Source organism: Crocodylus porosus, unplaced genomic scaffold, assembly GCF_001723895.1.
Source record: "Crocodylus porosus isolate Cpor-Errol unplaced genomic scaffold, CroPor_comp1, whole genome shotgun sequence".
NCBI classification, from domain to species: Eukaryota; Metazoa; Chordata; order Crocodylia; family Crocodylidae; genus Crocodylus; species Crocodylus porosus.
The window spans coordinates 10,949,637-10,976,676 of NW_017728926.1; the positions used below are offsets into that span (position 1 = coordinate 10,949,637).

The window sequence follows — 27,040 nt, forward strand, 5'->3', positions numbered from 1 at the left end:
TGGCACATTTCTTAATAGAAAATCTATGTTTTTTCCTGTGTATTATTTGGACCTATTGGCAATTTTTTTTTTTTTTTTTTTTTTACAATTTTTCACTGATATCTGACCAGTCAAATACCCAACCCTAATCCTGAGTGTGAATGTTCATAGCCCTTAGATATTTTGTAATTTTTAAGAGGAGAAAATTACATGATGGATATTGTTAATCTAAAGCCATACCATAATCCTGCCTTGGGGGTCTTCAAGAGGAGGTTGGATAGATATCTGGCAGGAGCATTATGATCCCAGCACTCGTTCCTGCCCAGGGCAGGGGGGTCTGACTTGATGATCTGTGCAGGTCCCTTCAGACCCTAGAAACCATGAAACTACTCTGAAACTATAACTTCGTAATCCTAAAACTGAGATGTGGGCAGAGTCTGGAAAGGGAATTGTTTGCATCATCTTGACTGCTCAAGTGCTATTTTAATGAAGCCTCCATGGGGAAGTGCTGTAGCAGGCTGTTGGGGAACACACTGGGTCACAGGGATGCATCTAAAGTCATTCCCTTGAGCTTCTTACAAATGTGCAATGGCACTGAAGAGTCCCCCGCCAAGCAGACGGCAACATCACTTCAAAGGGTTAAATCCAGGCATTTGTTTTTAAGCTGTGCATAAATAGCACTTAATTTTTTACACCCTAGTTTCCCTGCATAAAAGGCCATCTCTGGTAGGCTGCACTCACCGTGCTTTCTACCTGGAACAAGTTTGATTTATGGGGTCTAGGAGAAAGTGCAGGGGTATTAAGTGGAAAAAGCGGCATGTTTCATTAGACGTATGCTCTTGTGTGAATGCAGCCCGAGAGCAGGTAGTGCCACTCTGCCTTAGGCATCATCCCTTAAAAAGGAGGAAATCCAGCTTGACAGACTACAAGGCTTAGGACAGGGAAGACCCAGTTTGCCTCTCATGGCCTGAGTTTGCAGGGATGACAACAACCCTGCAACCTCCACTTTCCCCTTGCATACCGAGTTAGGTGGACGTGGAAATCACCGATACAAACAGGCAATACCATTTATACAGTTGCCTCTTGCAATACAAACAACAAGCGGGTGAGATTCAGTCAAGTTCGTGGAATCCCCTTTTTGGACGCATTCCTGATTCTCCCTCAGATCTGACAACAGCACCTATTTGATTGTTTTTTAAAGACACTGCTCCTAAGAAACTGCAGTTGAACTAAGGAGCAAAGTTTTTAGTGGGGTTGAGAGCAAGGTGGCAAAAAACCCCCAAACCCCTCCCCATCCATTTCAGGATAAATCACCCTGCAAATGCAGAACCTCCCCACGTCACAGTGGCTGAGCCCCAAGAACAGCAGTCTCCAAACACAGGGTTGAAACCCCATTTGGGGCTGTGGCACTGACAAGTGGGGTCGTTGGCCCCACGTGGCATGGACAGGCTCTGTGCGTGGCCCGTAGCAGATCGGGGAGGGGATAGGCAGCAGATCAGGGAGGGGACAGGCAGTGCGATGACAAGTAGCACAGAAAGCAAAGTGGCAAACTGAGCAGGGAGCACTGGGAAAGAAGAAGAGCAGCAGATCGGGCAGGGGAAAGGGACCACAGCAGTACTTGGGTAGGGTGCAGGGTTAATGGGTGGCATGCTTGCCAAAAGGGTTGACCTGCGCTACTCTAGGTGAGAGGGGCAGGATGAGGAAGAAGACTACAGACCCAGCACTCGTGGTAAGCTCACTTAGGAGAGCAAAGGCGACAAGCCCATAGCACGAATGCAGAGAACAGGTCCAGCTCGTGCTCAGAGACCAGAAAGCCGAGGGGTGTACACAATGACGTTGTTTATTTAAACATTTACTCCAAGAAATATAAAAAACATGAGAAGACAATTACAGCACTAAACCAGGAACCTTTCATCTCGCCTAAAATTTTAAAAAACTTCTTCCAAGATCCTTTTTCTTAGGCCCTCCTTCACTTTCACACTGTCAGAACAAGGAGAAGGCAGCTGAGGGGGAAAAGTTAATGAGGACCTAAGTATCGTTTAACTTGTAATGAGTCCACGATTGCATTCAAAGGGATGGCTCCCTTTGGGGCTTGCAGTCTGGGGGACAATTTTATGTTTTGCTATTTTCTCCAAACCATCTCCCGGGTGGATTTCGGCGGTTAGAGAAAACAACTAAACAAGCCCACACTCACCATGCCTTAGGTGAAACTCGGCTTCTAGCGCCTGCAGTCACATAGTCTCAGAAAGGCCAGAGTTACAAACCCCAGTACTGAAGTTTGCTATCTTGTCAAGCGGTTACAAGATAAATCCTCCGTCTACTCCGGTAAGACATCCATGAACGGCCACCAGCGTGAACCGCAGGGTCTGCCAAGAGATGCTTATTCTGGAGTTCATACATTTCTGCACTGCAAACCGGAGAGAGAGAGAGAGAGAGAGAGAGAGAGAGAGAAAAAAAAAAGTGACAAGATGGGTCCTAACTGCAACTTGGTGAAAAGGCTTAGGCGAGTCTGGAGTTCAGCAAACTCTCAGAACAAATCTCTCTCAGCTTTTTTCTTTCAGGCCTTCTGACCTGGGCCATCCCACACAAGACATGAGAGCCCCATTTGACCAGGTGCTGAACGACTGAGACACTAATTTTTCAAGCGGAAGTGCAGGAACTCGGTGCTTCTGGAAGATATTAGAGAGCCAAAAAAAATACAACCCAAAACATGATAAATTCTAGACGCCTCAGATCAGCTACTCAAAATGTAAGTTGTGCATTATGGAAAGATTTAGGATTGAACGTGGTTGAACAGCTGCACACACATGCTCCTGGTAATAAAAAAGGGTCGCTTCCGTTTCCTTGGTCTTTTGATGCTACCATTCAACCCTGACCATACGGAGACCGGGCGGGTGACTAGATAACTGGTATACTGAGGACTATCCCACCTCTCAAGGAATTTTTTCCCCCCCCCAAGTCTGATCTCTATTGAAGTCAATTTAAAGACTCCTATTAAAACTAATAGACTAACTGCAGAAGAAGAGGGTGGAAAAATCTTTTTATGGACAAGACGGAGGCCACTGATCTTGCAAGTGGGGAAGGCCGACGGCTGCAAGTTAGAACAGCACAAAGATCCAACTGCGGGACTTTTCCACCCGGCTGCTCTCCATGTTCAAGGAGTTTTTAAACTCTTAACACAATGAAATGAAAAATTAAAAAAAAAAAAAACCCCAAAAACTTTCAATAAGTACTGCAAGAATCCCAGAACCGCCATGTAACAGCATGTCAGCAAATGTTGCCTCTAGAAATCAGTGCAACTTGCCAAGTGAAATCAGAAAGGAAAAACCACCTTCGTGTGTGTGCGTGTGTGGAGACAGAGCAGAGCACTCTGCGAAAAGGCACCTTGTTTCTCCAGCACAGCGCAGAGCCTCAGCATAGGAGGAACTTTTGGCAGATATCGGATCACCATTCCCGGGGAGAGCTGTCCATGGACTCTTAGCATCTCTGCCAGAAAAGCCAATTGGTTTCAACAGCTGGACAAAAGACAAGCACAGAGATGGCCTCCTGATGGAGCTGCACTTATGTACATTGATGTCGACAAGAGTTTTCTCCAGCGACACCAGCACAGAGTGACCCGAACCTGCCCAACCTCCAGTCTGGAGAAACTGGGTTTGACTGAACGGACAAGGTTCAGGAGGAGGCAATAACCCCCAAAGCCATGAAGATAAATTGAGATCTCCCTGCAAGTACTGGTCAAAAATGGTGGAAGCTCTTCTGGAAAAAAAAAAGATTTTTGTTGAAATTTAAGGGGACGGGGTGCAGGCTGTGATGGAAAAAGGGGCTGACTAACGCCAACTTCTCAGCTGCCCGAGGCCCGGACACTGCAAAGATGCAGGCAGGGGTTCAACTTCGCACTCGTGGAGCCAGAAAGTGTTTAAATCTAGACTTCACCTCCTCGCTGCCAAATTCAAGGGGGTTAGAAGAGGGGTCTTCACCTGGGCTCATTTCTGGAGACTTGAGCCATTCAGCAGCAAGCTGCTGTTAAAGCCTCACCCTGTCATGAATCTGCACTTGGGGAAACTCATTAGTGACAATGTGTTTAAAAGCAAACCCTGGCTTGTTGTGGGTGGCCAACCTGACACCTGCATTGCTTGATATGCCAGAGGTGCTGAGCCCCTGCGCTGAGTCTCAGCACCTCCGGAAGAGTGGGTCCAACAAGTCTCTGTTGGGTACTTGTAAATGAAGGCATCCAAACCACAGGGCCACCTTGGAAAATGTTGACCCACAGTTGTTTTAATTAGGCGAACTGGGTTTTAAAACTTGTAGGGAAGGGGACAGAAGAATCAGATAGCACAAAAGGGGTGCTTGTTTCAAAATGTGAAATGAGAAAGCCAAGAAACAGGCAGGAGTCAGTCCTGTGATTTATACACTCTTTTTCTCTGGCAACCCCCTGGAAATACAAGGGAGGCCACCATCTTAAAAAAAAAAAAAACGAAAGTGGAAGCTTATTTCTAGAGCGCTCTCTTCAAGCCAACTTTTGGGTATCCCCCATTCACCAGAGAAGTGGTCCCAGAACCCCGGGGGTAGATTCCCGCAGGCACAGCTGGGTTTTTGGTGCTGAATTTCCCTTGGTGGGGAGGTGTAAGGTGGCATCTGTGCCTTTGGGAAAAATCTACCCCTTGAGCTCTTGGCTCACAACAGGGATTTTCCTCTGTTAAATACAACAAGCAACACGTTGGACCTTCTCCCGTGCCAGGTACTGTTCTATCGCTAGCCAAAAATAAGTGGTCTAACTAACATATATGCCAAAAGGTCCTGCCATTTGCATCAGAATGGGAACTTGTCAGCAACAAGCAAATATTTTAAACATTTAAAAGAAACAAAAAACACTTTGGGAAAAAAAAATTAAATCTTACAGTAACAGGTAGTTAAAACTGCGAATTGCTTATAAAACTGAACCTCGGGAAGTCTAACAAAACACATCGGTCTGGTCTCGATGTCGGTCTGTAATCTCTTCGTACAACGTTGCGTCCCAGTGCACATCGGAAAGGAGAGCTGCCTCGGTAAGCGCGCGGGTCCCTGGCCTCGTCAGACGGTGCGCGGGGTGTACTCCGGCAGCTTCCTTAGCTTCTCTTTCTCCGCTTCGCTTTCATCTCGGGCTATCACCAGAGAGTGGGCATAGCCCATGGCCACCTAGCAAGACAGAATTAATTCAGCGTTTTGCCTCCCGAAGCATGATGTGAGGCTTCCACCGCTACCCGTGAACTGGACAAGTTTCCAAGCCGAGAGGGAGCTTGATGCTGCGCCGGACTCACCCAGGCCTGGGCTCTTGTCCCAGCTCTGCTGCTGCCCCGGTGGGTGCCCCTGACCGGTCCCCTTCCCCCTCTGTCCCTCAGCTTTCCCCATGTAAAGATGGGGATAATGCTACTGGCTGGCTTTGTAACGTGTTCTGAGTCCTATTGCTGAGAAGTGCTAGATAACAGCAAGGGATTAGAATAACCCTAAATTAATTTATGATCTGCAGCTTCTTAAAAAAAAAAAAAAAAAAGCCTCTGGAGAGGAATAATGTGCAAGAAGCAGCATCAAGCAGAAAACTGTCTGTCCCACCCCTATAGTCTTCTGCCTCTTCATAGGAAGCTTGCAGCTGGAGACAACGAATATACTATACTGCAGGCGCCATGGTGACAATTAGAATAGATAGAGTCATCCAGCTCAGATGTCACCAGGAGGGGTAGTGTGTCAGGGTCTGGTCTATTTATGTGCTGGTTTAAGAGGAGTGGATTGATGGATGTTAAGAGGCCTGGAACCTATTCAGTCTTTTACCCCATGAAGTTTTCATTCTCCATTGCAACTTTACTCTTTGCTGATGAAGACTAAGCTTCATCCCCCACACCCCATCCAGAAGCAACTCTGCCTGAACCAGCTCTATTCCTAGATAGCGCTCAGAGCCATGTCATCTCGGGAAGCTTCTGCATACCAGTGCCTTCCAGCATCCACGTGAATGTAGGCAGGGTGCCCTCCCCTGCTTGCTGGTGTCTTTTGCATAAAAAACAAAACAAAACCCCATAGCCCAATGTCTGGGGCTTACCCAGGAATCTAACTCCTATGATGCAAAGTTACCAAGAGGAACGAGACTCTTAACAGGACAAGGCTCTCAGGAGACCTGAAGCAAGCCTCCCACACTGCAGTCCCAAATCGCTACCATTTGCATTGGCTGGTCTCCTCTCACCTGTTCTGTGTAAATCCCATCTAGGGTTTTCACCTCTTGAGCTGCAGTAGAAGACTTGGGTTTATGGTCCCCGTAGCCCTGATAAAGCAAAATGCAGAGGGACACTTGTAAGATCACCCAGGGGAAAAAAAAATATATCAAAAAAAAATCACAGACTTGCCATGTTCCAAGGACCTGGACTGTGCTATTTATTGCTCGCTCCTTTGATTTGCACTGGCTTCTGATGTAGCTCCGCGGAAAGGAAAGGCATGGAGGTGAGTGACTCTCACGGGCCGAACTGCCTGTAAGCAAGGCCAGCAGAGACTTGGGAAGAACGAGCAATTAAAAAACCCCCACAAAACTGAACAAAAATTCCTAAAGTCCAGAAGGAGGATGAAAAAAAAAAAAATCTTCTGGACCCTGAAGTTCTGCAAATGTTACCGGTCTTGCAGAGTCTTACACATCTATTCATTTGACACTGAACAAGCCAATACACTGCTCCACCTGAATGCATGGGAAATTCAATAAAAATGTGCACATAAAGAAACCCGTTGGACTTGCAAGCAGCCTGCGGGCCAGACTGTGAGGAACCAAGACTCCTTTCTGCTCCACCACAGTCAACTAGGGCCCTTGAGGAGGCAAACAGCAAGGCAGCACAGGAAAAGCTCACAGGAGTAATCAAATGTTGTAGCAATTTAAGGAGAGACAGATTGGGGCAGTATCATTCTACGAGTCGCATCAAAAAGCAGTTTGAGACCAACATAAAATTTACAGACGCCCCGAGTAAAATGCTAGGATTTCCAGGAGAAAATGGTGCCTATCCGAGATAGCTCTTTGCTGTGGGCTGTGTCACACCACCTCATGGTCTAATAGCTCTTAAGGACCGCGATAAATAGACTGTTAACTGTGAGCCCAAACATTTGTGGTGAGATAAAATGTTCAGTAATTAGACACAAAAAGGTGCATTAGTATGAAGTCACTCACCTCCCAGAGGCAGAAGGCAATGCTGAGCCTTTCCAGCTCTTTGTGAAGCTCACTTGGACTTACTTGGGCGTAGCACTCAATTAAATCTGTAGTAGGGGCACCCACACTTGCCTCTCACACAAATTCCCCATCTTCCAGACTAAGAGCATTTCACCCATTTTCTTTGGGAGAAGAGTACACAGAGAGCAGGTACACACACGCACACACAATGGATGTGCACAAGGGTTTGTTTGGGTGGTCTTTTTTTCCCCTCTTGCATAACAGGAATCTGATCATTGCATTTTCTGGACTTATCTGTAGCATGTGTTAAATGCCAAAAAAAAAAAGAGCCCTCTTGTAGCTAACTTAAAATGAAACAAATGTCAGTTGAACACTCCCTTCCCATTCGCTTTGAGACGACAGGCTTACAGCAAGTCTGTGTTAAAAATAAAAGCCACAACTTTGCAATCTGCTTGTAATCTAATGTCCCTGGTACTGCGCCAGCGGTGCTGGGGTTTCTGAGCAAGTCCTTACCAGTTCACCGAAGGTTGGAGATGGACCCCAGCTGATTGTGCTCTCATCTGCAGCCACAATAATACTGCTCTTCCTGCAACAGGTACATGAGCTGTTACTGCTACACGGTCTGTCTGCATGTCCTCCCCTGGCAGCCAACCAGCCTGCGCTGCCTTTCCCATGTCAGATGGCACCAGAAAAAAACTGCCCTTAGTAGTTTTTGAATGCTTGCACCATGGTCCCTGCTTTCCAAATGTTGGAGGATGTGAACCCCAGCAGAGACCCAGTGAACTCAGGAGCCCATCCATACAGATCAGATTGCAAGATCAAGGCTTAAAACAGATCACCCTTGTCATTCACTGGTAACCAACTATTGTCTGAACAGCACCGTAACCATTCGCTGAACATCAAGGAGAGGTTGCATTAAAAACCAACATTATTAGATTTTTTAAAGGGTTTCCCTTGCCATTTCTATCAACACACAACTACCCCTTTGTCAGGGATTTGAGTGAGTCACCTAGGAAGCTCCTTCAGAGAACAATGCTATAGCAGAAGTTACTTCTAGCAACAAAAGAAAAGGCACAAAGGTAGCTGGGTGGGGAATGGGAGAAGGGAATCCTAAAGTCAGACCATAAAGATCCAAACTTTTTGCATGTGGTTCCAGGGTTGCATCCTAGCAAAACCAGCTGCGGGTCTATTTACAAAGGGCTTTCCAAACAGGGTGGGGAATACCTTTTAAAGAGCCTGCAATTAGAGAGAGGACACAAAGAGAAAAGGTGTGAGACAAGGGGCCAGATACCAGGAGAGGGTGGAGAGGTTAGTGGAGAGAAGGGAGTTAGAAAAGATTCCTGAAGGGTGCAGGGAAGAGACAGAATGACTACCTTTTCATACCCAAGCTGTTCAAACAGCTCCCATTATATACAAGCAAAGTATCTATTAAATCCACTAAGCATCCTAGAAGCACAGATGCCCACAGGTGAGGGCGAGGTGCTACAACCAGCTTTAGAGAAGAGGTGTTACAATTTGCTGATTTAATTGAGAAACCATTAGACAGGTTTGACTTGCAACCCTGAGTTTCTTCTCCCATCCAGGTTTCACCAATCCCCACACCCCAGCCATCTTGCGATGGGCTCTCTGAACCTCTCTCAACAAGGGGCACTGAGCAATAAGAGGACTTTATTTTAACTCAAACACTCGTGTATTCCAGGCCATTTCCTCACCCCTCCTGCTCTAACCAGGCCACAAGGCTGCCTACCCTCCTCTCTTACTTTTGAGAACATCCAGCAGCTTTTCCCCTTACACAGAGTCAGAAAACAAAAATATTCAACCGCACTGCCAGTCTCTGCCAAGTAGAGCAAGACTCAACTCATGATGACCGACTCAACTTCCTGTAGGTTAGTCTCGTTCTAGGAGCTGTTTCATACACGCCAGGTGAGCAACAGGCCACTGTCCTATTGGCAGGGCCCTTTGAACGTGGAGATGTGTGCAACGACACCACTGCTAATACCATCCAGGCAAGCCAAAGCAGAGAAGGGTTCGTTGTCCCCCTGGCTCCTAAAACAGGAGCTGTCACTTACCCACAGGCCAAGCTGCGGATTTTCCAGCCACAGAGATCTTGCACAGCTTTGGGGTACATGGTCGACTCGCGGGACGTGTTTGTGGCCCCCCAGAAAAAGAGGCCACCTGCAAGACACAGCAAACACATGCACCCACGTCAGACTTGAGAGACTCCAATGCAGAAGTCTTTCTGAATCACCGTTCAAGTATATGATAGAAAATAAGAGATGGTTTATGCAAGTCAACAGCTTAGATCTGTAGAGATGAGGCAGACCGGGCTGGTTAACATACTCCAAGTTGTTTTAAAGACACCGGGAAAATGCAGGCAAGTTCTCAACGCCTGCTACTGAGAGGTGGATCCCAAATAGATAAGAGGCTTTGGGCTGAATAACAGCTTCATACCACGAGGGTCTTAGCATCAAGATGGCTCAACTGACCCGTTTCGCTGACAGCAAAGGAGCAGGTATATCCAGCGTAGATCTGAGCTGCCCCACGCCCCGGGAAGTCGAAGAGCTTAACCAGCCTTGGCACCATCTCATCCTTCTGCTCGGCATGGCCCAGCCGGCCATACCCACCAAAGCCCCAGGAGAAGACGCGCTTCTGGGAGTCTAAAACAAGCTGTGGGGAAGAGAGGGCAACACGGTTTTGAGTTAAAAGGCAGAGGAAGAGGAATCCCCGGTGCTCACGGAACGGATCATTAGTCCTGCCCTACGGACTGAAGCAGTATCTGAGGCACAGAAATCAACTGACGCTTCTTGCAGATCTGCTGAGATGGTGCATTAAAAAGAAAATTCAACTCATTTTTTCCTGCCAGCCCATTCTGCCACTCTTATCTTAACTATGAAGTTGCACATCTTCTCTCTCCCCCTGCCACGACAATAAAGCCAGAAGCAAAAAGGGCTCCGGCTCGAGGCAGCCTGGTAATTCAGTCAACTTCATACTTCAATATTGATTAAAAATGGCAGGAGGGAACTCCTCCCGCCCCAAAGGGTTTCTTCCCAGGCCTTGATGCTAATCCACGCAGAGAGAGGCAGTGCCTGGCATTCATAGCAGTGAGTCCTACCAGGCCCTGGTGTGGTGCGTTTCCACAACAATACAGCTGCTTTGCAGGACTTGACCTCCAAGACTAAGGGAGTTAAGTCACAGGGCAGCAGCAGTCAGAAGAAACACCTCATTACCAGTAACTGGAAGAGAGGCTATTACTCTGCTAGCATCCTGTGAGCCACATGCGTTTCCTTCCATGAAGTGCTTTATAATCCCTGCTGCCCCTGCCTGTAGGATCAGTCATCTGGGAGTGAAGGGTTTTGCTTGCATCCATGATGATGCATTTCAAAACCTTTACATTAATGGTTTAATCCAATGGGATTAGGACACACCTAGTGCAAATAAAGAGTCCTAATGTGATCACACACACACACTGGATGCAACACCTAAGCACAGCAGGGAGATACAGAAGATGAACATGGCTGCGGCCATCGCAGGCCTGTGGCAGCTGATGATCTGTGACTTTCCCCAGCTTGCTACCAAATGAATTGCCCAAGTCTGAAACAAATTTAAAAAAAAAAGTTGCTGAATGCAATTGTCCCTTGGAAAGTTTCAATGGGCATCATGAGTCTTATACTCAACCCTCTGCAATATGTTCTCCAGGCTTTCAAACAGCGTACAGCCTCGTGCGATTGCTGGCTAGAGTGGAGGGACTTTCCGTCTAGGCCAATGGAAATAAGTAAAATGAGATCCATTTAAAACCCATTTGTCCCTTCTTTTTATGGTTGGAGACAAACTGAAATTCTGGAGCCTAAACCCCTTGAACGCTTGGGACCAGAGAGTGGGAAGCAACTGTGACAACCTGAAACCTGAGACACTGCCCCTGCCTTTGTTTCAAGGTAATATGCATCATCACAGAAGGTGAGAGCTTCATACCAGCTATGAATGGACTCCCTTGCGAAATCCTATGAAATATGAACTTTCATTTCTACCCAGGAGAACTTTTACAATCTTCTCTCCAATGCCCGACGCATGATGTTTGTGCCTGAAAGCTTGCAACGAAAGATTTTTTTTTTGCAAAAATGTTGCCAGTCTAATAAAAGATCTCTCTATTAAGAGTCCTAATTGCTTTTTCATCTAGACCAATACAGCTACAACCTGGATACTTGGGACCAGAGAAGAAATTTTCAGTGTGGCTCTGTCACTAATGAGACTCCAGCACTTGTAAAGTCTGATTTGTAAGAGAGGCCACCTGACTGCCAGCCACTCGGGGCAGTTTAACTACACAGCAAGCCGAGAGGGAGCTCATCAAGTCAAGACCCAGCAGGTGCTTGAGGGCCATCAATGGCCAGGACTACAGGTAGATCTCCTGGCTGTGCTACAGAGGGTCTGAATGAATCTCAGCCTTACTGTGTGGTTGGCGCCACAAGCAACATCTCGCACGACCACGTTGGGGACAGGAAGGATCTGCCCGTCTTTTGTCTTCTCAATGAAGATGGCGACGCGCCGTGGCACCAGCTCACAGTCGTACTCTATCCTCTGAGCACGGGCGATGAACTTCCCGTCGGAGTTGTGCCCTGCAACAAGGGAAACGGGCAGGATGCTAAAAGGAGATGCAAGTCTGAGTGGAACTAACACCACCCCCTGGCAGAGCATGCAAGCGATGACATCCCCATCCCAAATCAGTAACCTTGTTCGAGTCAGAGTGTATACCCCTCCTGAAGAGCAAAGCTTGCCATACTTGTCACATGCAACCTGTGCCGTCTTTCACAGAGTGGCAGTGCCAATGGCCAGAGAGCTCCATTCACAAACTGCAGTCCCATCGTACTGGGTGCTGTCTAAATGCTGAACAGAAGGCAGATGCTATTCTAACTAAAGGGGAAGTGCAAAGGAAGCAGAAGAAGGATTCTCCTTATGTGCCATTCTGGAGATCCTCCACCCCTACTCCTTCCACGCTTTTGCAAGGAAAACAAATATTTTTGTAATACCTTTTCCTGGCAAAAGTATTTCACTCTTTTTCAGCCCACTGTCCCCAAAAGGCATCCTGCAGTCTGACCCATGCAAGCTGCAGTTCCCGACACAAACCTGCCAGGCTGGCTCCCTGCCTTCCTTCGCCCCCCTCCAAGCACGCAGACACCCCAGCAGCAGCTCAGCCTGTGCAAAAAGCCTCCATGACAGCAAAGCACATGCACTCCCCGTTCCAGAGATCACAGCCACGAGACATTAACCTCCGAGACAAAGTGCCATTCATGAATAATTCAAGGCACTGCCGGGATTCACAGTGGCGCATCATTGTCAGAGCCACAGAAAACTGGCAGGCAGAGTATTACGCATTCTAGCATTCAAAATGCCGAGTGTTTATGGACACTCAAGGGACAGCGGCTTTCCCTTCCATTTTACTGCTATAGCGTTGTATTTCTCTGCCCCTTTCAGCTCAAAAAAACCCCAACAACCCCAGAGCACTTCATGGCCACTGATACACTGCACCACCGAGGAAGCACTCACAAGCCGCAGAGGGAGAAACTGAGGCACAGCCTCCCCTGCAGCTCATGCAACAGAGCAGAGTTTTGAAGTCAGATTCCTCTGCTTTTAACATCAGACCACCTTCCCCTCCTGGACGGGGATGGAGATAAGATGCGTATTACCATTATAGCCTTGATTACACCAATGCACCAGTCTACGATAAACCTGGTAGCAGCCTCGGGCTGGATTTAAAGCCTGCTGTCATATTAAAACTACATAGACCTTTAAAAATATACCACCATACCCAGCTGTCCATATTCAGGGCACCCAAAGGAATAGAGGTTTCCTTTGCAGTCCATTATCATGCTGAATTCAGCCCCACAGGCCATTTTGGTAATTGGCTGCCCGTTGTACATTATCTGCAAGGAAAGGAGACAAGAGCAGCATTTGAAAATAGAGGATGAAACAGAGTGACTCTTGTGCGATTCCAGACGGCCGGGGAACGCTGCCCAGCTCACAGGGCAAATGCATGGCTAAGTTTCACAGGGAACACAGCTGCTTTTAGATATGCACACGTAAATCTCCTACCGCCTACAAAATTACCTGGATGTTTTATGCAAAAGCAAGGATTTCTTCAGGGGTTAGCTTTTCTTGGACAAACCCTACAGCTGGGATAGTCAGACAACCTTTCAAATGCAAGGCACTCTTCAGCTCTAAGCAGTGACAGCCAACACAGCACAGTAAAAAACCGCTAGAAGAGGGTGGGGAGAGAAATCCCCAGGGGTAACACACCACCAATTAGCAGACAAGAACCTGGTTACTGGGAAATCAGGGCCTGTGAAAAGGGATGAAAGGTGAGAAAAGACCTTTCTGTGTGGGGAGAATTCAGGGATCAGGGAGGTTTATAATGAGCCATAAAACCAATAGCCATGTCAGTCCTTGGTTTCTAGCTTATGAATTTTTGTTCCCAAGTTCACTTTTTAGAGGCACTAGATAGATTTCCCTGGAGCACGAGGAGCGTAAGGCCAGAGGTTGCGTGAGAAACATGCACTTAATTGTGCACAGGTGTCTCTGTTGAGCACTATTTGCACAAACACAGCAGCAGTCTGGCATGCATAACTCTGTGAGCCTAGCTGAAAAATTCCCTATCTTAATATGCCCTAAGATTGGGGAACAAACGAAAAAAAAAGAAATAGCTAGAAAAGTCAATTCAATAAGCAACCAAAAAATACATAAAGGAAGGAGATGAAGAGAGAAGCTAGGACTTCTCCCCGACTGCTTCCAGGACCAACTTCCACTTCCCCTCCTTCCCTTCGTCTGCTTCAGGCACCAAGGAAATCTTTTACTACCCCATTGCTCCTGTTGTTCCCACCACAAGCCTATAAGGGAACCAAATGCTAAACACTGACTCTAAAGCCCAGGTCAATTTTATTTGGTATCTAGGCTGGCATTGGGAACCCCTTGTCCATTTTGTCAGTAGAAAACAAACAGAAATGGTTCAGATGACAGCCAACTGCTTCAGCCCTTGTTTTTGACCCCAAGCTATGGGAATTTAAGAACCTGGCTAAGGGCTTGAAGACCCACAAGTTCACATAAGATGCTATAATGGGGATCAAAGTATCAGCTGAACTGGGACAGAACCTCGCTTGCTTGACCAACAAGGACTACAGTTGCTTTCCACCATGCAGAGGATCTCATCCTGAGCTTGGCTTTAACACGGCTATGCTGGATATGGCCCCAACATGACGACTTGCGCAGTAGCTAACTAAATGTCTCTCTGCCCTTTTTTTGCAAGAGGAAGGGGTCACACTTACCTGAGTAGGGCTGGGAACTGCATCTGTCTGGTTACCAAGGCCAAGCTGTCCCATCTTGTTCTCTCCAAATGCAAATACCGAGCCAGTCTCTAGAACACAACAGGAGAGGTAGTGAAGAAGGGAAAAGGTTACAGCTCACTTATTACAGAGGTGCTGGAAAACAAAATCATTAACACAGGGGAGAGATGCTTGTTCTAATACACCAGGCCACAAGGAAAAAAAAAGTCAATTGCCAATAAGCGTTTTTAACACTCCCCACATCAAACAGTTCAGGAGGAAGTGACCACGATAGAAAAAGCAATTAGCAAACTGGTGGCATAATCAACATCTTGTGGCATAGTTACCCAAGACATGGTCTCAAGATGTGGATGCACACTGGTGGCCATTTCTGACCCTCTAAACAACAATAGCCAAAATCATCCTCTCTGTGCCAATCACAAGTGCTTCAGAAGTGGTGGAAGAGAGGGGAATCATGGGTGGCAAACATTTCCTTTAAGATTTCCCTTTTCACCTTTGGTCAAAGACTCCCTTTGAATCAATGCTTGTCCAAGCACATCTTTAAAAGCCAAGGCATTCTCCACCCTCCAGGGGCAAAATATCAGTTGTTCTTAGCCGCAAAAAGAGCAAGGGTGAAATTCTGACCCCCATGAGACAAAACTCCCACGGACTTCAGTGAGGCCAGGATTTGTCGACAAAAGAAAAGCTCCGTGTGACCCGAGCAGTAGATTAAAGTCCCATCTTTCCCCAGCTAGAAGCAGGATCTCTGATGCACAGGTTCCCTGCCCAACTCTGCAAGGGAGAGAGCAATCATTCAAACACCAGTTTCTCTTTCCAAGCATCTTCCATACCCGTCAGAGCGAGCGTGTGGTTTCGTCCACAAGCTGCCAACACAATCACCTCGCTGCTGAGAACTTCAATGAGTTTGGGAGCATCCACTCTCTTGGTATCTCCGTGTCCCAGCTGCCCTTTCTCATTACGCCCTACAGAGAAGCACACACACACACACGTGCCACAGGTAAATAGGTGATGCCCTCCGATCTAAAAAAGAAGAAACTGCTGCAGAGGCTGTGAAACCCCTTTATTTCCCCCATTGCTTTCTCTGTAATGCTGAGATACAAGATTTGTTCCTTCCAGGCCTCGCACTAGTGGAAACCACTTTTGCAGGTTGATGGTAACTATTGCATGGGTACCACCACTGGGGACTGGAACAGCTCCAGAGGGCTGCGAGTGTCTTTTATTCTCCAGTAAATGAGAATGGCCCTGAAACTTTTCAGCTGTAACATGAGAGCCACAATATGGGAGAGGATGAGAAACACCGGCCTAACATCAGAATGATAATCCGCCTGATTCACAGCCTATAACGGGAAGCACTGAAACGTCTTTGTGATAGACCACTCCACCCTACCCAGTTCTGTTTTGGCTCCTGGGACCCCATGCTACATATGGTTCTCCTAAGAGAAATCAAAGGAGATTAGCTGACTTGGCATGGGGACATACAAATTAGTTCCATGCGTCCCGTCAGAACTAGGGCAAAAGCCATATAGCGTGCTGGGAACTAATTTGCAATGATTTACTTTTTCATCACTTCTGTGAAAACCTATCGCCCTAGGACCGCGCTTTAATGCAGAGCCAGGCAGGAGCCCGCTGAGCTCTTTGTCCTTCCTACCCGGTGTCTTGAGCTAATTCACATCCCGGCAGAGACTTAAAAAGCCTTGCTTGTGCCGGCTACTCACCCCAGCTCCACAGCTTGCCCTCTGTGGTGATGAGGAGACTGTGAGCCGCACATGGTCCCGAAACCACGGTCCGTACCTGAATCCCTGAGAGACACCCATACCTGTGCGGCCCCCACAAGTTCTGGCCCAGATTACGGTAAGCAGCTGCAAAGAGAACAGACAGTTTTAATAAACCCTCCCCCAAAAACCACAAGAGGCAGCGATACATTCATGAAGACCATCACTTCAAATGACATTTTGCATCAACTGTTTAGCAGGTGAATCGCTGGTGACCTAGCTCTGTCTGCGTCAGCCCAAACCATCCAAAAATTGGGGTCGTCATCACTTTTCAGGCAACCTGCTTCATTCAGCAGTGCCAGGTTGTATTTTGCATACTTATAACTGTATAAAGCCAACGCAGCTTCCATGGTTCACCTCCAGCCTCCAAAAACTCAGATGGATACAGGAGGCCGGACGGGGTTTTCCTTGGCTGTCAACATGAGACAGGAGGAGAGAAAGAGCTGGTGACATTCAGGAGTCACATTAACACCTCTGATTGCTATTGACAGCTTAATTAGACAAAAAAAAAAAAGAGAGAGAGACCCTTCCCAACAAAGCGGTTGCAGCAATTACAGGCATCCTGACAAAGTGATGAAGCATTCGCTTCATTTACAGAGAGGAAGAATAGCCTCACAGAGATTCCCATTAGAGGCTCTCTTGCAATTACCTGCATCCTACTTAAGTGGCTTTGATCACAGCCCTGTAGCGAGGCTCTAAAATTATGACCTGCTAATTGACTTAAGGAGAGTCACTCAATCCATCACGCCTCTGTTGGCTCCTTATGTACAATGGGACTCTAAGGCAGTGCCTCCACCCAGGGACTTCAGACGACATGCAGAATTATTGGCGAGTTTAGCTTCACCGCACCCAGTTGCGATCTCAAACATTGTCCGAGTTTATGCGCCCGTACAAGCACATAGGCATAGAGGGATGGAGGGTCTGGTCCTGCAAAGGCTCAAGGAAGTCCTGCAGATTGCAATGAGACCGGAGAGCATTCATGAACAAGTGCTTCCACTTGACTCTACCTACTGCCAGCCTGGTGACAGATGCATGCTACTCTGTGTATTAAAATCCAATTTGTTCTCATTACCTTCCATCAGGACTTTGGGAGGCAAGTCCTTCCGGGCAGGGACCTGGGGGTCTGCCCGCCAATGATCTACCATATCCGGTGACAAAGCCATATGATTTAGATTAAGTGCTGATCTTGGATTCTGCGCGTTTAATGCTTCGCCGCATCATAAAGGTGTTGGGAGAATTACCTCGTTAGTTAAGAGAGAACCAGGAGAGAGCTAAAGTTCCTCTGAACTTGCTTTTTAAAAAAATAAAAATGGGGCTTCCTTAGCATGCAAACTCTGCAACACAGACAACTCCCCAGGGGGGTTTCCTAGAAGGTGGTCCTTTGAATCACTGGCAGCTGCCACTGTTGCAGTCTGCTTGTTTTAAACTGCAAATATTGGATGCCTGACAGATTGCCGAGGCAAGCACTTTTTATGAAAGAAAAGGTTAATTATGGGAAGGCATCGTTTACCCATGGGATGGTGCAGCTAGACACACGGAGCAACGGGCAGGGTCAGGAGAGAGACATGCCATGGTGGGGGCATGCTTCTCTCCCTGCCCCCCACCCCCATCAGAAATCAGGCGGCACTCATCCATTTTAGAGAAGTTAAGAGGGGCGTTGCTGCTGCTCGGGTTACTAGCACTGCTGCCAGAACGCAGCCGGTCTGTGGTTTTTAATTCTCTCCTGGTATGGTTTGCAATGCAGATGTTTCTGCCTATTCCAGCATGAATTGTCCTCACTGAAAAGGAGGAAACTGTGCCGAGACAGGCAAGGCCAAGTAGTGGCTACAGCCCTCGAGTGTCACCTCGCTTCTTAGTGCTTCTGCTTCTCTTCTCTGTTGAGATCACAGCTCTACAGGACAGACATGTCTCTTATTAGGTGTCTTTATGCCCAGCAAAAAGGGGGTAGCAATCATGGCTGGAGCCTCTCCCATAGTACAAAAGAACAGAGTCACTGGTTTGACTCAATTCAATGCTCCATATCCAGAGCGTAAGCAGCACGGGTCTTCAGGAATCAGCGGTGAGATAAGGCACATTATATATAGGCTTTTAGCTGTGATTAATGGTCCTGAGACTATTCAAAGCAGTCACCTTGCTCAATGGTGTGGTCACATAACCTATCCTTAAGAGATCGATCCCCACTCTATAAAGACCGTAAAACAGTCGCAGCCTGGTTCAACATTAGGTTAAACAGTCCATTTTCTGAAACAGAGCTCGCACTGTCTAAGCCATTATTGGAAGGTCTAATCCTCTGGGCTCTGCCTCCTATCAAATGTCACCACATCTCATCAGTATGCAGCTATGGTTAGTACTTATACAGCCCCTTTTACCAGGGCATTTCAGCACCTCAAAGTCTCTAAAGGATCTGCTCTCACAAAAGTTGCGAGCCTGTGCCCTAGGCTCCGCACCTGTGATATGGGGAGAACCCCACAGCACTAAGAGACCGAGTGATTTGCCCTTGGTCCAACAGGAAGTCTGTGGCAGAGCAGATGCTGCCTGCACCCAAGGTCTTCCAAGATGGAAAATCAAGTCCTAACCATTAGCCCAAACTTCCCCTGATCTGATCAGGCCAGTCTTCACCCCAAGGTTTAGAAATGTTATTCCACTTTTGGAAGAAAACCCTCCCTTTCCCAACCGTTTTACACTTTCCACCACCAGAAATGCCTCTTTCCTTTGTAAACTTTTAGATTACTGGGCTGAACACAATAGGTGCAGCTTGTCTTTTAAGCAGAGATGGAACAAAGAGAGCACTGTATGAATTCAGATAAGGAGGAACCTCATGATAACAGAGAGGTTGTCAAGGCTGGCGGAGGGGGTGACTATTTTCACATGATCCAGCAACAGAACACCACAGCAAGGCTTTGAAGGACATATTTCAGTAACACGCAGCCTCCAAGCTGGTGTGTGTTGGGGGGGCGCTAAACCACTGTGAAAATTAGGTCATCAGTGGGGATGTTGGACCTACAGCTTTCCTTTTCAGAGAAAATGTGACGTCCTCTCCATCTACTAGATTGCATAGTGAAGTACTTGGTGCATTTCAGAAAGAACACTCCCCCCAGCGTAAACCATTTTGGTTGCCAAAATATTACAAACTTTGTTCTGGGTAGTCAAAATCAGGATAGTTAAACCTTAGTCCCATCTAATCTGCCTGCTGTTTGGAAAAACATTGAAGAGCATTTCTCTTCTCCCACAACTATACCAGCTCAATAGGCAGCAACAAAATATATAGATTAAGTTCTAGTTGATCACTTGTACATCTTTCCTACAGGCGTGTGCAACGCACATGGCAAAACTCATCATTAGATTCCAAAAGTTAAATGGAGAAACCAAATGGGGTCCACTGTTTTGTTACGCTCTGGTCTCTTTGTATAGAAGCAGTGCAAATACAGACACCTAGAAAGCAATATCTTCAGGCAATGAGGCAACAGGTTTTACACCCTCAAGATGATCTAACAATTAATTATAGCAGAACTGCTCTGCAAAGCATGGACATGGGGTACAGTTTGCTTCCAAGTGCCCTTTGGATAACAGGAGAGGGCTGTGACTGTAGAGATCTTGAATTGCTGAAAGTTGTGCAGGCGTTACAGCCGAGTCTGCAAATTTATCAGCTTTATAAGAGACCCAGCAATGTCTGTCCAGTACCGAGTTCAGGCAAACTTGCTGCCAAGAAAAGCTTCACTGAAGAAATTGGAAGACACACACGAGCGACAGAAACACCCCTTTCCTAACTACTTGGTATGAATGCACCCCTCTGTCCTGGACCAGGCTTCTATGCAGCAATGCTACCCTTGAAAGGGTGGAAAAAAAAGCAGGGGCATGGTAGTGTGGAGAGCACAAGGGAACATGCATTAAACTGCGTCTGTATTCTGTGAACTTTGCCTCTGAACCTGAACCTCAACAGCATTAATTACTAGCCACTCATAACACAAAACAACCCAGAGCATCATCTTGTCCCACACAAGCAAGAGCCTCTATCTTGGGCTGCGAATCTTGGCTGGACCGTATCAAAGCCAAATCAGGAGATCACCAAGGAAGGGTCTTTGGTAGCAAATTTCCCTGAGCAAGCCCTCTACAAGGACCACCATGCGAGATGAAGTGGAAACTGCTGTGGATGGCATCCAATTTCACACGAGCAACACTGGGACGCTGTCAGCTCATGGCAGTGAATCACAGAAAATGAGGGTTGGAAAGGACCTCAGGAGGTCGCATCTAGTCCAACCCCTTGCTCAGGACGATCCCCACCTAGATCATCCCAGCCAAGGCTTTGTGTAGCTGGGCCTTAAAAACCTCCAAGGATGGAGAGTCCACCACCTCTCCGAGTAACTCGTTCTAGTGCTTCACCACCCTCCTAATGAGAAAGGTTTTTTCCTATTACTTCATAATTTAATGGCTTCATGGAGCCGCAGAAGCACAGAAAAGTCAGGTTGGACAGGCCCTCAGATCATTCCGTCCAGCCCCTTGCTCAAGGCAAGCTCATCCCCGACTAAGCCACCCCACCCCACCCCAGCTAAGTGTTCGCCTAACCTGCTCTTAAAAAAACCCGTATCAGCACACAGATCTCAATCAGATGCTAGCTAGACAACACCCCGATTTCTCCTTCTGGCAACAGGCTTTCTACTTTAATTTCTTTGCGGGTCCCTTGACTATCGGCAAAAAGTTAATTGAAGACTTCACAGTCCATTCTGGAGGCTTACACATCTCTACTAGGAAAAAGATTTTTGAGAGACTAGATGCTACTGGTACACAGGGAAGGACAGTAAAGACGGGCACCACACCTTCGGTAGTAATACTAGCATTTTATCCACAGTCCAGAGATCTCCACGTCTTAGTGTCTCCTACCTTGCTGCTTAGGCACTTCTTTACGGCCAATCAGGTCCCAGTTGGTTGCTCCAAATATCAAAAGCTGCCCCTTGCACTTGGACCCTTCGAGTTTCTGAAAAGCGCAAAAGAAACGTATCAGCTCCGAAGGCAGGAGAGGGAAACGGGAATGGTGACAGACCTGCAGCCACCTGTACTTACAGGGAGAGGAGGATGGCATGGACTGAGAGAGGCTGTTAATAGGGCTCCTACTCATTTAGAGGTAACCATGGAGGGATGCATTGCATTTATCACCGCTGTTGCTTGCAAACCAGCAGTTAAGTCAATTATTTATTGCTCAAACTCTGATTTTTCTCTTGGAAATCTGCTGAAAATAAAATCAGTACCCGGCAAGCCTGTTTTACAAAGCCTCCCTGCTTGTACCGGTATTTGCAGTTTGCACTCACAAGCACTCAGAGGGGACTCTTCATATCAAATTGGCCTCTGGATACAACTAAAAGGAAAGGGGTAGCCCTATCTTATTGCTGCTTAAGCTCAGTGCTAAAGACATCAGGGCTTCGCCTGCACTATGAAATTTTGCCAATATGCCTACTGGCTTGAGGTTTGAAAAAGATGACACCGGGTAGGTGAAAAAGTTATGCCAACAAAGCAGCTTTTGTTGCTTTTACTCGTGCTGTTCAAGGAGGTGGTGAAAAGCTTCTGTTGGCACCCAGCGTCTACGCTGGGGAATGCGGTTGACAGATATAGCGGACGTTAAACACGCAACTCAAAAACCTTAGCTCTTTCAAGCTGAGCGGTCCAACTGCTCATGGGTCGTGTCAAATCCATCCTGCACCATGTTCAAACCTCCCACCTGGCCAGGAGACTTCTCCCGCCACCCACAATCTCTTCCCCTTCCAAAGCAAGGCTTTCCACCGATGACCACTATCTACCACTATCCGTGCGGAGCTCACGACCGCTCCAGCATTGCCCAATAAACACGGTGCCAATGCCCCAATTCCTGCCAGCCATTAGCACGGAAACCCACCCCCCCTTTTTTTTTTCCAAACAGAATCACTTATTCTCAACCAGCCGTGCACATGGTGATCAGAGATTCTCAAATCTGAATGCTCAGAGATTAATAGCTTCATCAGCCATGAAACAACGAGCCTGATTTGCTCGCTGGCAGATGCACCCGGTTCCAGCTGACATCAGCGGAAGACGCACGGGCTCAGTGCCCTCGAAAGATGCAGATCTTACATCCCAAGCGTGTGGCTCCAAAAGTTATAAGAGATGGAGAACTCGAAGCAAAACCAGCACTCTCCTCCATGCAAAGCTGCCCACGTGCAGGTCACAGACATGCAGGTGCTACCACTGAGAGCTGAACTCATTTGTGGTAAGAAGCTGTAAACCCACAGGACTGGGGATACAAATGCTAGAGCTTTAACTAAAGCACATGGTTGGGATTTTTAAAACAACCCCAAGGGATTTAGACACTCAGCTACACTTGCAGCTCAATGCAACCTGGATATCGAACTCCTTAGACCCAGTTGTGTTTACAGTCAAAGATAGGGGTGGAAAAAAAAGACCCCAAGAGGAAGCCATTCTAATCTTTAAGTGACCAAAATCCCCCCAACCTAGCACAGAGGTTGCTTCGAACTACAGCTGGTTCATTTTACTTTAGTTTTACAAAGCCTAGAGAATTGCATTTTTATTTGGTCCAGGTCCTTCCAACAACCCAGAGCCTGTAACGGTTGCACTTTGGTGGGGGAAGAGTTCGCTGTAGGCAGACGTTGTGGTTAGGATGAAAAGAAAGGGAAGAGAAACGGCTGAGAATCTGATAAGAAACCTGCTTAAGCTCCACTTAATATATTTAAAGAGGCCTTCCCAGACAGATTAGAAAGCCAAGACTTTCAGTGCTCCGATTACTTAAGGCCAAGCCCGGATTCCTCTGTTCCTTTACTGCTGGGCCAAATACTTTGTTTCTTGTAGCACCAATGACCTCCTATGCTGCACCTCTTGTTCTAGCCAAGTAGCTGTCTTAAGCAACAGAAAATGCTTATGGAGGTAAGCATCTCTACTGGTGCAACGGGTTTTGCTCCTACCAGGTCACGTTTCAGCTAAAGGATCAGCAAATGGAGCAACAGACACGCTTGCCGCTTTCTGGCAGCTGCTTCCCATAGGATGAGCCATTTCAGTCGACGGACGGCAAGGACCGCATATAGCAATGATGTCACCCAGCGTTTTGTCGGAGAGATGCTCGACTCCAGACATGCCAGAGGACTCGTGGCAGATACCTTAGAAGCAGGGCTATAAAAGTCCCGTCTGCGCATTTTTAATATAAGACGTGGTACTAACTGCAGCTGGCGGCATTATGATAAAGATCCTGGAGATTTATTGAAACATTCTTCGAGGATTTCTTTGCAGAAAGGAAAACAAGCCAGGATAACAGTACCAGCTTAATCTGGCATCCCGGAGTATTTTTTTTTTTTGGTAACTGGCTCTCCTTCAGGTATAAATCAGTCACAAGATACAGTCTGAAGTTTAGCAATTCTCCAAGGGTCGTGGACGTGGTGCGGGGGGGACTTCTCTGAGCCAACTGATATGCCGGTTTAGCAGATCAGACAAGTTAATAAGAGCAGGGATTACACAAGTGTTCGGTCTGTTCGCTTCCCTTGCCATGCAGGATAACGCAACGCTGTACAAGACTCATAGCGCGTGTGTATCAATGTAGCAAAGGAGACAAAAAACATTCAACTCATTAAGAAAAAAAAAAGTCCAGTGTCCTTGAAAGCAGGTGGCTTAGCCTGGTCATTGAAAGACCACTCCGTAGATCTATTTAACCCCCAAGTCAGCTTGCACGATCGTTAAGTACCTTCTTCGAAGCTTTGCTGCCTGCTTACACCCTCCAACGTGTAATTTGAGGCAAGATAAATGGGATGGAAGGAAAGGAGAAAAAAAATGACTGGACCATCTTCAATCAGCAAAATGGGATTTCTAAGCTAAAATTACTGTGGAATTGTGTCTCGAGGGAACGAGGATCCTCAAAAGGCTGAGGCTCAACCTTTTAACAGACGCATTTAGGAGGATGCATCTTTTGCACAAGGAAAGCTGTTCAAGGCGTCTGTCCATTAAGGAATATAGTGTTGCCATCAGCTATCAAGAAGACCTACAGGAGGAAGTCAGTAAATAGGGTTTAAAGCCGTCTCCCGTCGTAGATCTCGGTAAACCCAGAGTCTAGGAACCCTCTGACGGCAATCGGTGCACAAAGCACTGTGCGATCGTGCTACGTGCAATTCAGCTCACGTTCCCACTAGATGACCAACATTACTTGATCCAAAAGAAGGGAACGTTACAGCAGGTTTCAGCAACGCAGGCAGAGCTCAACCATCGACGTGGGCAGGTAACAGCCGAACTTGGACCTTACTGGCAAAGCAGGTCGGTACGGGAAGTCCCTCCCTTTCCAAGTCCCATACAGCGGGGAACAAAAACCGTCCAACACACGCCAAGGCAGAAGCAACTTCTACTTCAAAGGAATGAAAAACAAAGCATTTTTCTGAGCTCTGTTTGTAAGCTCCAAGTTTCTTATCGCGTATCCTCAAGGCAAACAGTGAAAGCCGACTTAATCTGAGTTAGACTGAATGAAGTCAGACTGCAGCTAGCACTGGGGGAAAAATAATAATAATAAAAAAAATCAACTTAAGGACTCAATATTAAAACCTGACCTTTGCAATAGCTGTGGACATTGTAGGGCAGACTTTCTGATGCGCTAAGCACCGGGAGATGCCAGGCCCCTGCTCTCCAAACTTGTAAGTCTCAACAGAAACCTCAACAGCTTAGACCAGGGACAGTTTTAAATCTCCTTACAGAAGATCACTGGAGATTTACAGCCGTCTGCAGCAAGGTAAGAATCCCCCACGCTGCTACATGCCTCCCTTTGACAATGAGGGGGGAAAAAGCTAGTAGGCAAACAAATACTTTTTAAACCCCCAGGCAGACAAGGATCTTTGGGTAGATGCGAGATCTTTATTAGACCAACTGAGTAGTTGGGGAAGAGTCCTTGGCAAGGTTTTGGGAGCAGTCACCCTTCTTCAGGCATGGGGAGTCTCTGCTGGTTGGAGACTCCAAGAAATGAGAGAAGCAAAGAAATGAGAGAGAAAACAAGCAAAACCCAACCCACTTGTCTTGCCATCACTTATGCTTCTGCCACTACTGAGTCCTTCTGACCCATGTGCATGGCCACAAAACGGGCATCCAGCTCCCCCCCAGCTCCAAAGCCAGTTGCTCAAATCAGGGCCCTAAGTAGGGAAACATCTTCACAGAGATGCTAAGACCTGGGACACGACCGAGTCCTCTGTTCAAAGTCTGCTAACTGCCTCTTGGGAGACCTGTTTCCATAAAGGTCCCAAGAGGATGCAGGATTCAGTTCAAATGCAAAAAAAAAAAAAACCCAACCAAAAACCCCCTTTGCAGTCACTAAAACAGGAACTGCCCAGTTGCTTGCATTGCAGAGCTAAGCAACCGCATCCACATTATTCAAATCAGCCTTCATCTCTCTCACTTGTTGGACTCAAGTCTCCAGCCCTGGGTCCCTGCAAGCAGAGCCCATGTAGCCCTTAGACGGCAGCAGACACGGGCATTGCCCCGCAGACCTGGACCTCCGCTTCTACACTGTCTGGGGGGGAGCAGGGTTGCAGCCTTGCTCATCCCCACCCCTGACAGTGCAGATCAGCCCAGTCTCAGCCATGCAGCTGCCTTGATCTTGGTCCTAGCTGAGGCCAGCCTGGCTGGGGGGGGAATGCAATCCAGTGCATGCTTCCTACACCCCTCTGTGCTCAGGGGTAGCAAAGGCAAGAGCACTGACTAAGCTCATGCAGACCCCAGCAGCCTGCCCCATGCCACCAGGGGGGCTTCCCCCAGGTCCCACGGAGCATGCGCACTGCGGCCCTCCCCCTGGCAGCCGGGCTTCCCTTGCACGCGGCGCGCATGCGCCCTGCCGGCCTGACCCCTGCAGGAGGAGCAGGGCTTCCCCACGTCCCGGGGCGGCACTGCGCGTGCGCACCGCCTGCCCCTGCTTCTTCCCTCCCTGGGCTCCCAGAAACAAGGCGGGAACCTCAAAGCCCCGAGCAATGCCAGTGCCCTTACACAATGCACAGCCCCTGGCCTGGCCGGAGACCCCCCCCGCCCCCCGGGCCAGCTCTCCCACGGGGCAAGCCTGGCAGGGCTCGCCCCTGCTCCGTGCAGGGCAGAGGGATGCTCTCCCCATTCCTGCACAAAAGCCCGGGAGCGGGGCCAGCAAGTCAAGGAGACCCCTGCCTACCCCGTGGGTGCCAGCCTGGCTTACGGAGCACCTGCGCGAAAACTCGCCGCTGTTAGATAACAGGCATCCGTTCTGGGTAGAAACTGAGATGTCATCTATGCGCAAATGGCCATGGCCCCCTTTCGTGTCAAGGTTACCGGTTTTCACGTGTGCTCCTCGCCGGGTGCTCGGGCAAGCAGCAAAGGGGCTGCTGCCCCCCCAGGTTTAATTTCCCCTGCTGCAGCAGTGGGGCGAATGCAAGGCGAGCCTCCAAAACGGAGAGGTGGGGGAGATCCCGGGCTGGAAGGCCAGCCCCTGCTAACCTGGGTAGTAAAAGGATTGGGCGCCCCGCAAGCCGTAGGGGGGGAGGGAAGTCCCAGCTGGCGTGCAAAGACTTCTGTCCGCAGCAGAAACCTGCTCCCCGCCCCGCGCACTTGGTGCCTTTCGGGAGGCAGCGGTTGTCCCCGCAGGACGGGCCGCTCCCCCCCCGAGGGCCCCGCTGCCAGGGGGGAAGTGCCCGGGGGCTCAGGGCTGCAACCCCGGGGCCCCGCGGCCGTGCCAAGACCCCGCGGCCTCCAGCCCCCGCCGGGCCCCGCGCGCACGGGAGGAAGCGGGCGAGGGGAGGGGAGGGGAGCGCCCAGGCGGGCGTGAG

At 48.2% G+C, this 27,040-nt stretch overlaps 1 protein-coding gene across 2 annotated transcripts; it reads right to left on the bottom strand.

The window, feature by feature from the left end:
- Positions 1-2,539: 2,539 nt before the first annotated feature.
- RCC2 (regulator of chromosome condensation 2) lies at positions 2,540-21,676 on the bottom strand. 2 transcript variants are annotated; one of them, XM_019541480.1, is made up of 11 exons: positions 21,132-21,676; positions 16,197-16,340; positions 15,312-15,443; positions 14,464-14,552; positions 12,954-13,068; positions 11,597-11,763; positions 9,640-9,820; positions 9,223-9,328; positions 7,667-7,739; positions 6,191-6,268; positions 2,540-5,154 (listed from the first exon to the last, which is right to left on the bottom strand). In XM_019541480.1, exons 1-11 carry the CDS (start codon positions 21,364-21,366, stop codon positions 5,050-5,052), a joined length of 1,425 nt encoding a protein of 474 aa, XP_019397025.1. In that variant the 5' UTR covers positions 21,367-21,676; the 3' UTR covers positions 2,540-5,049. The 2 variants fall into 2 exon arrangements, with proteins under 2 accessions (XP_019397025.1, XP_019397026.1); XM_019541481.1 differs by lacking the exon at positions 7,667-7,739 and having other exon boundaries at positions 5,067-5,154.
- Positions 21,677-27,040: the final 5,364 nt, after the last annotated feature.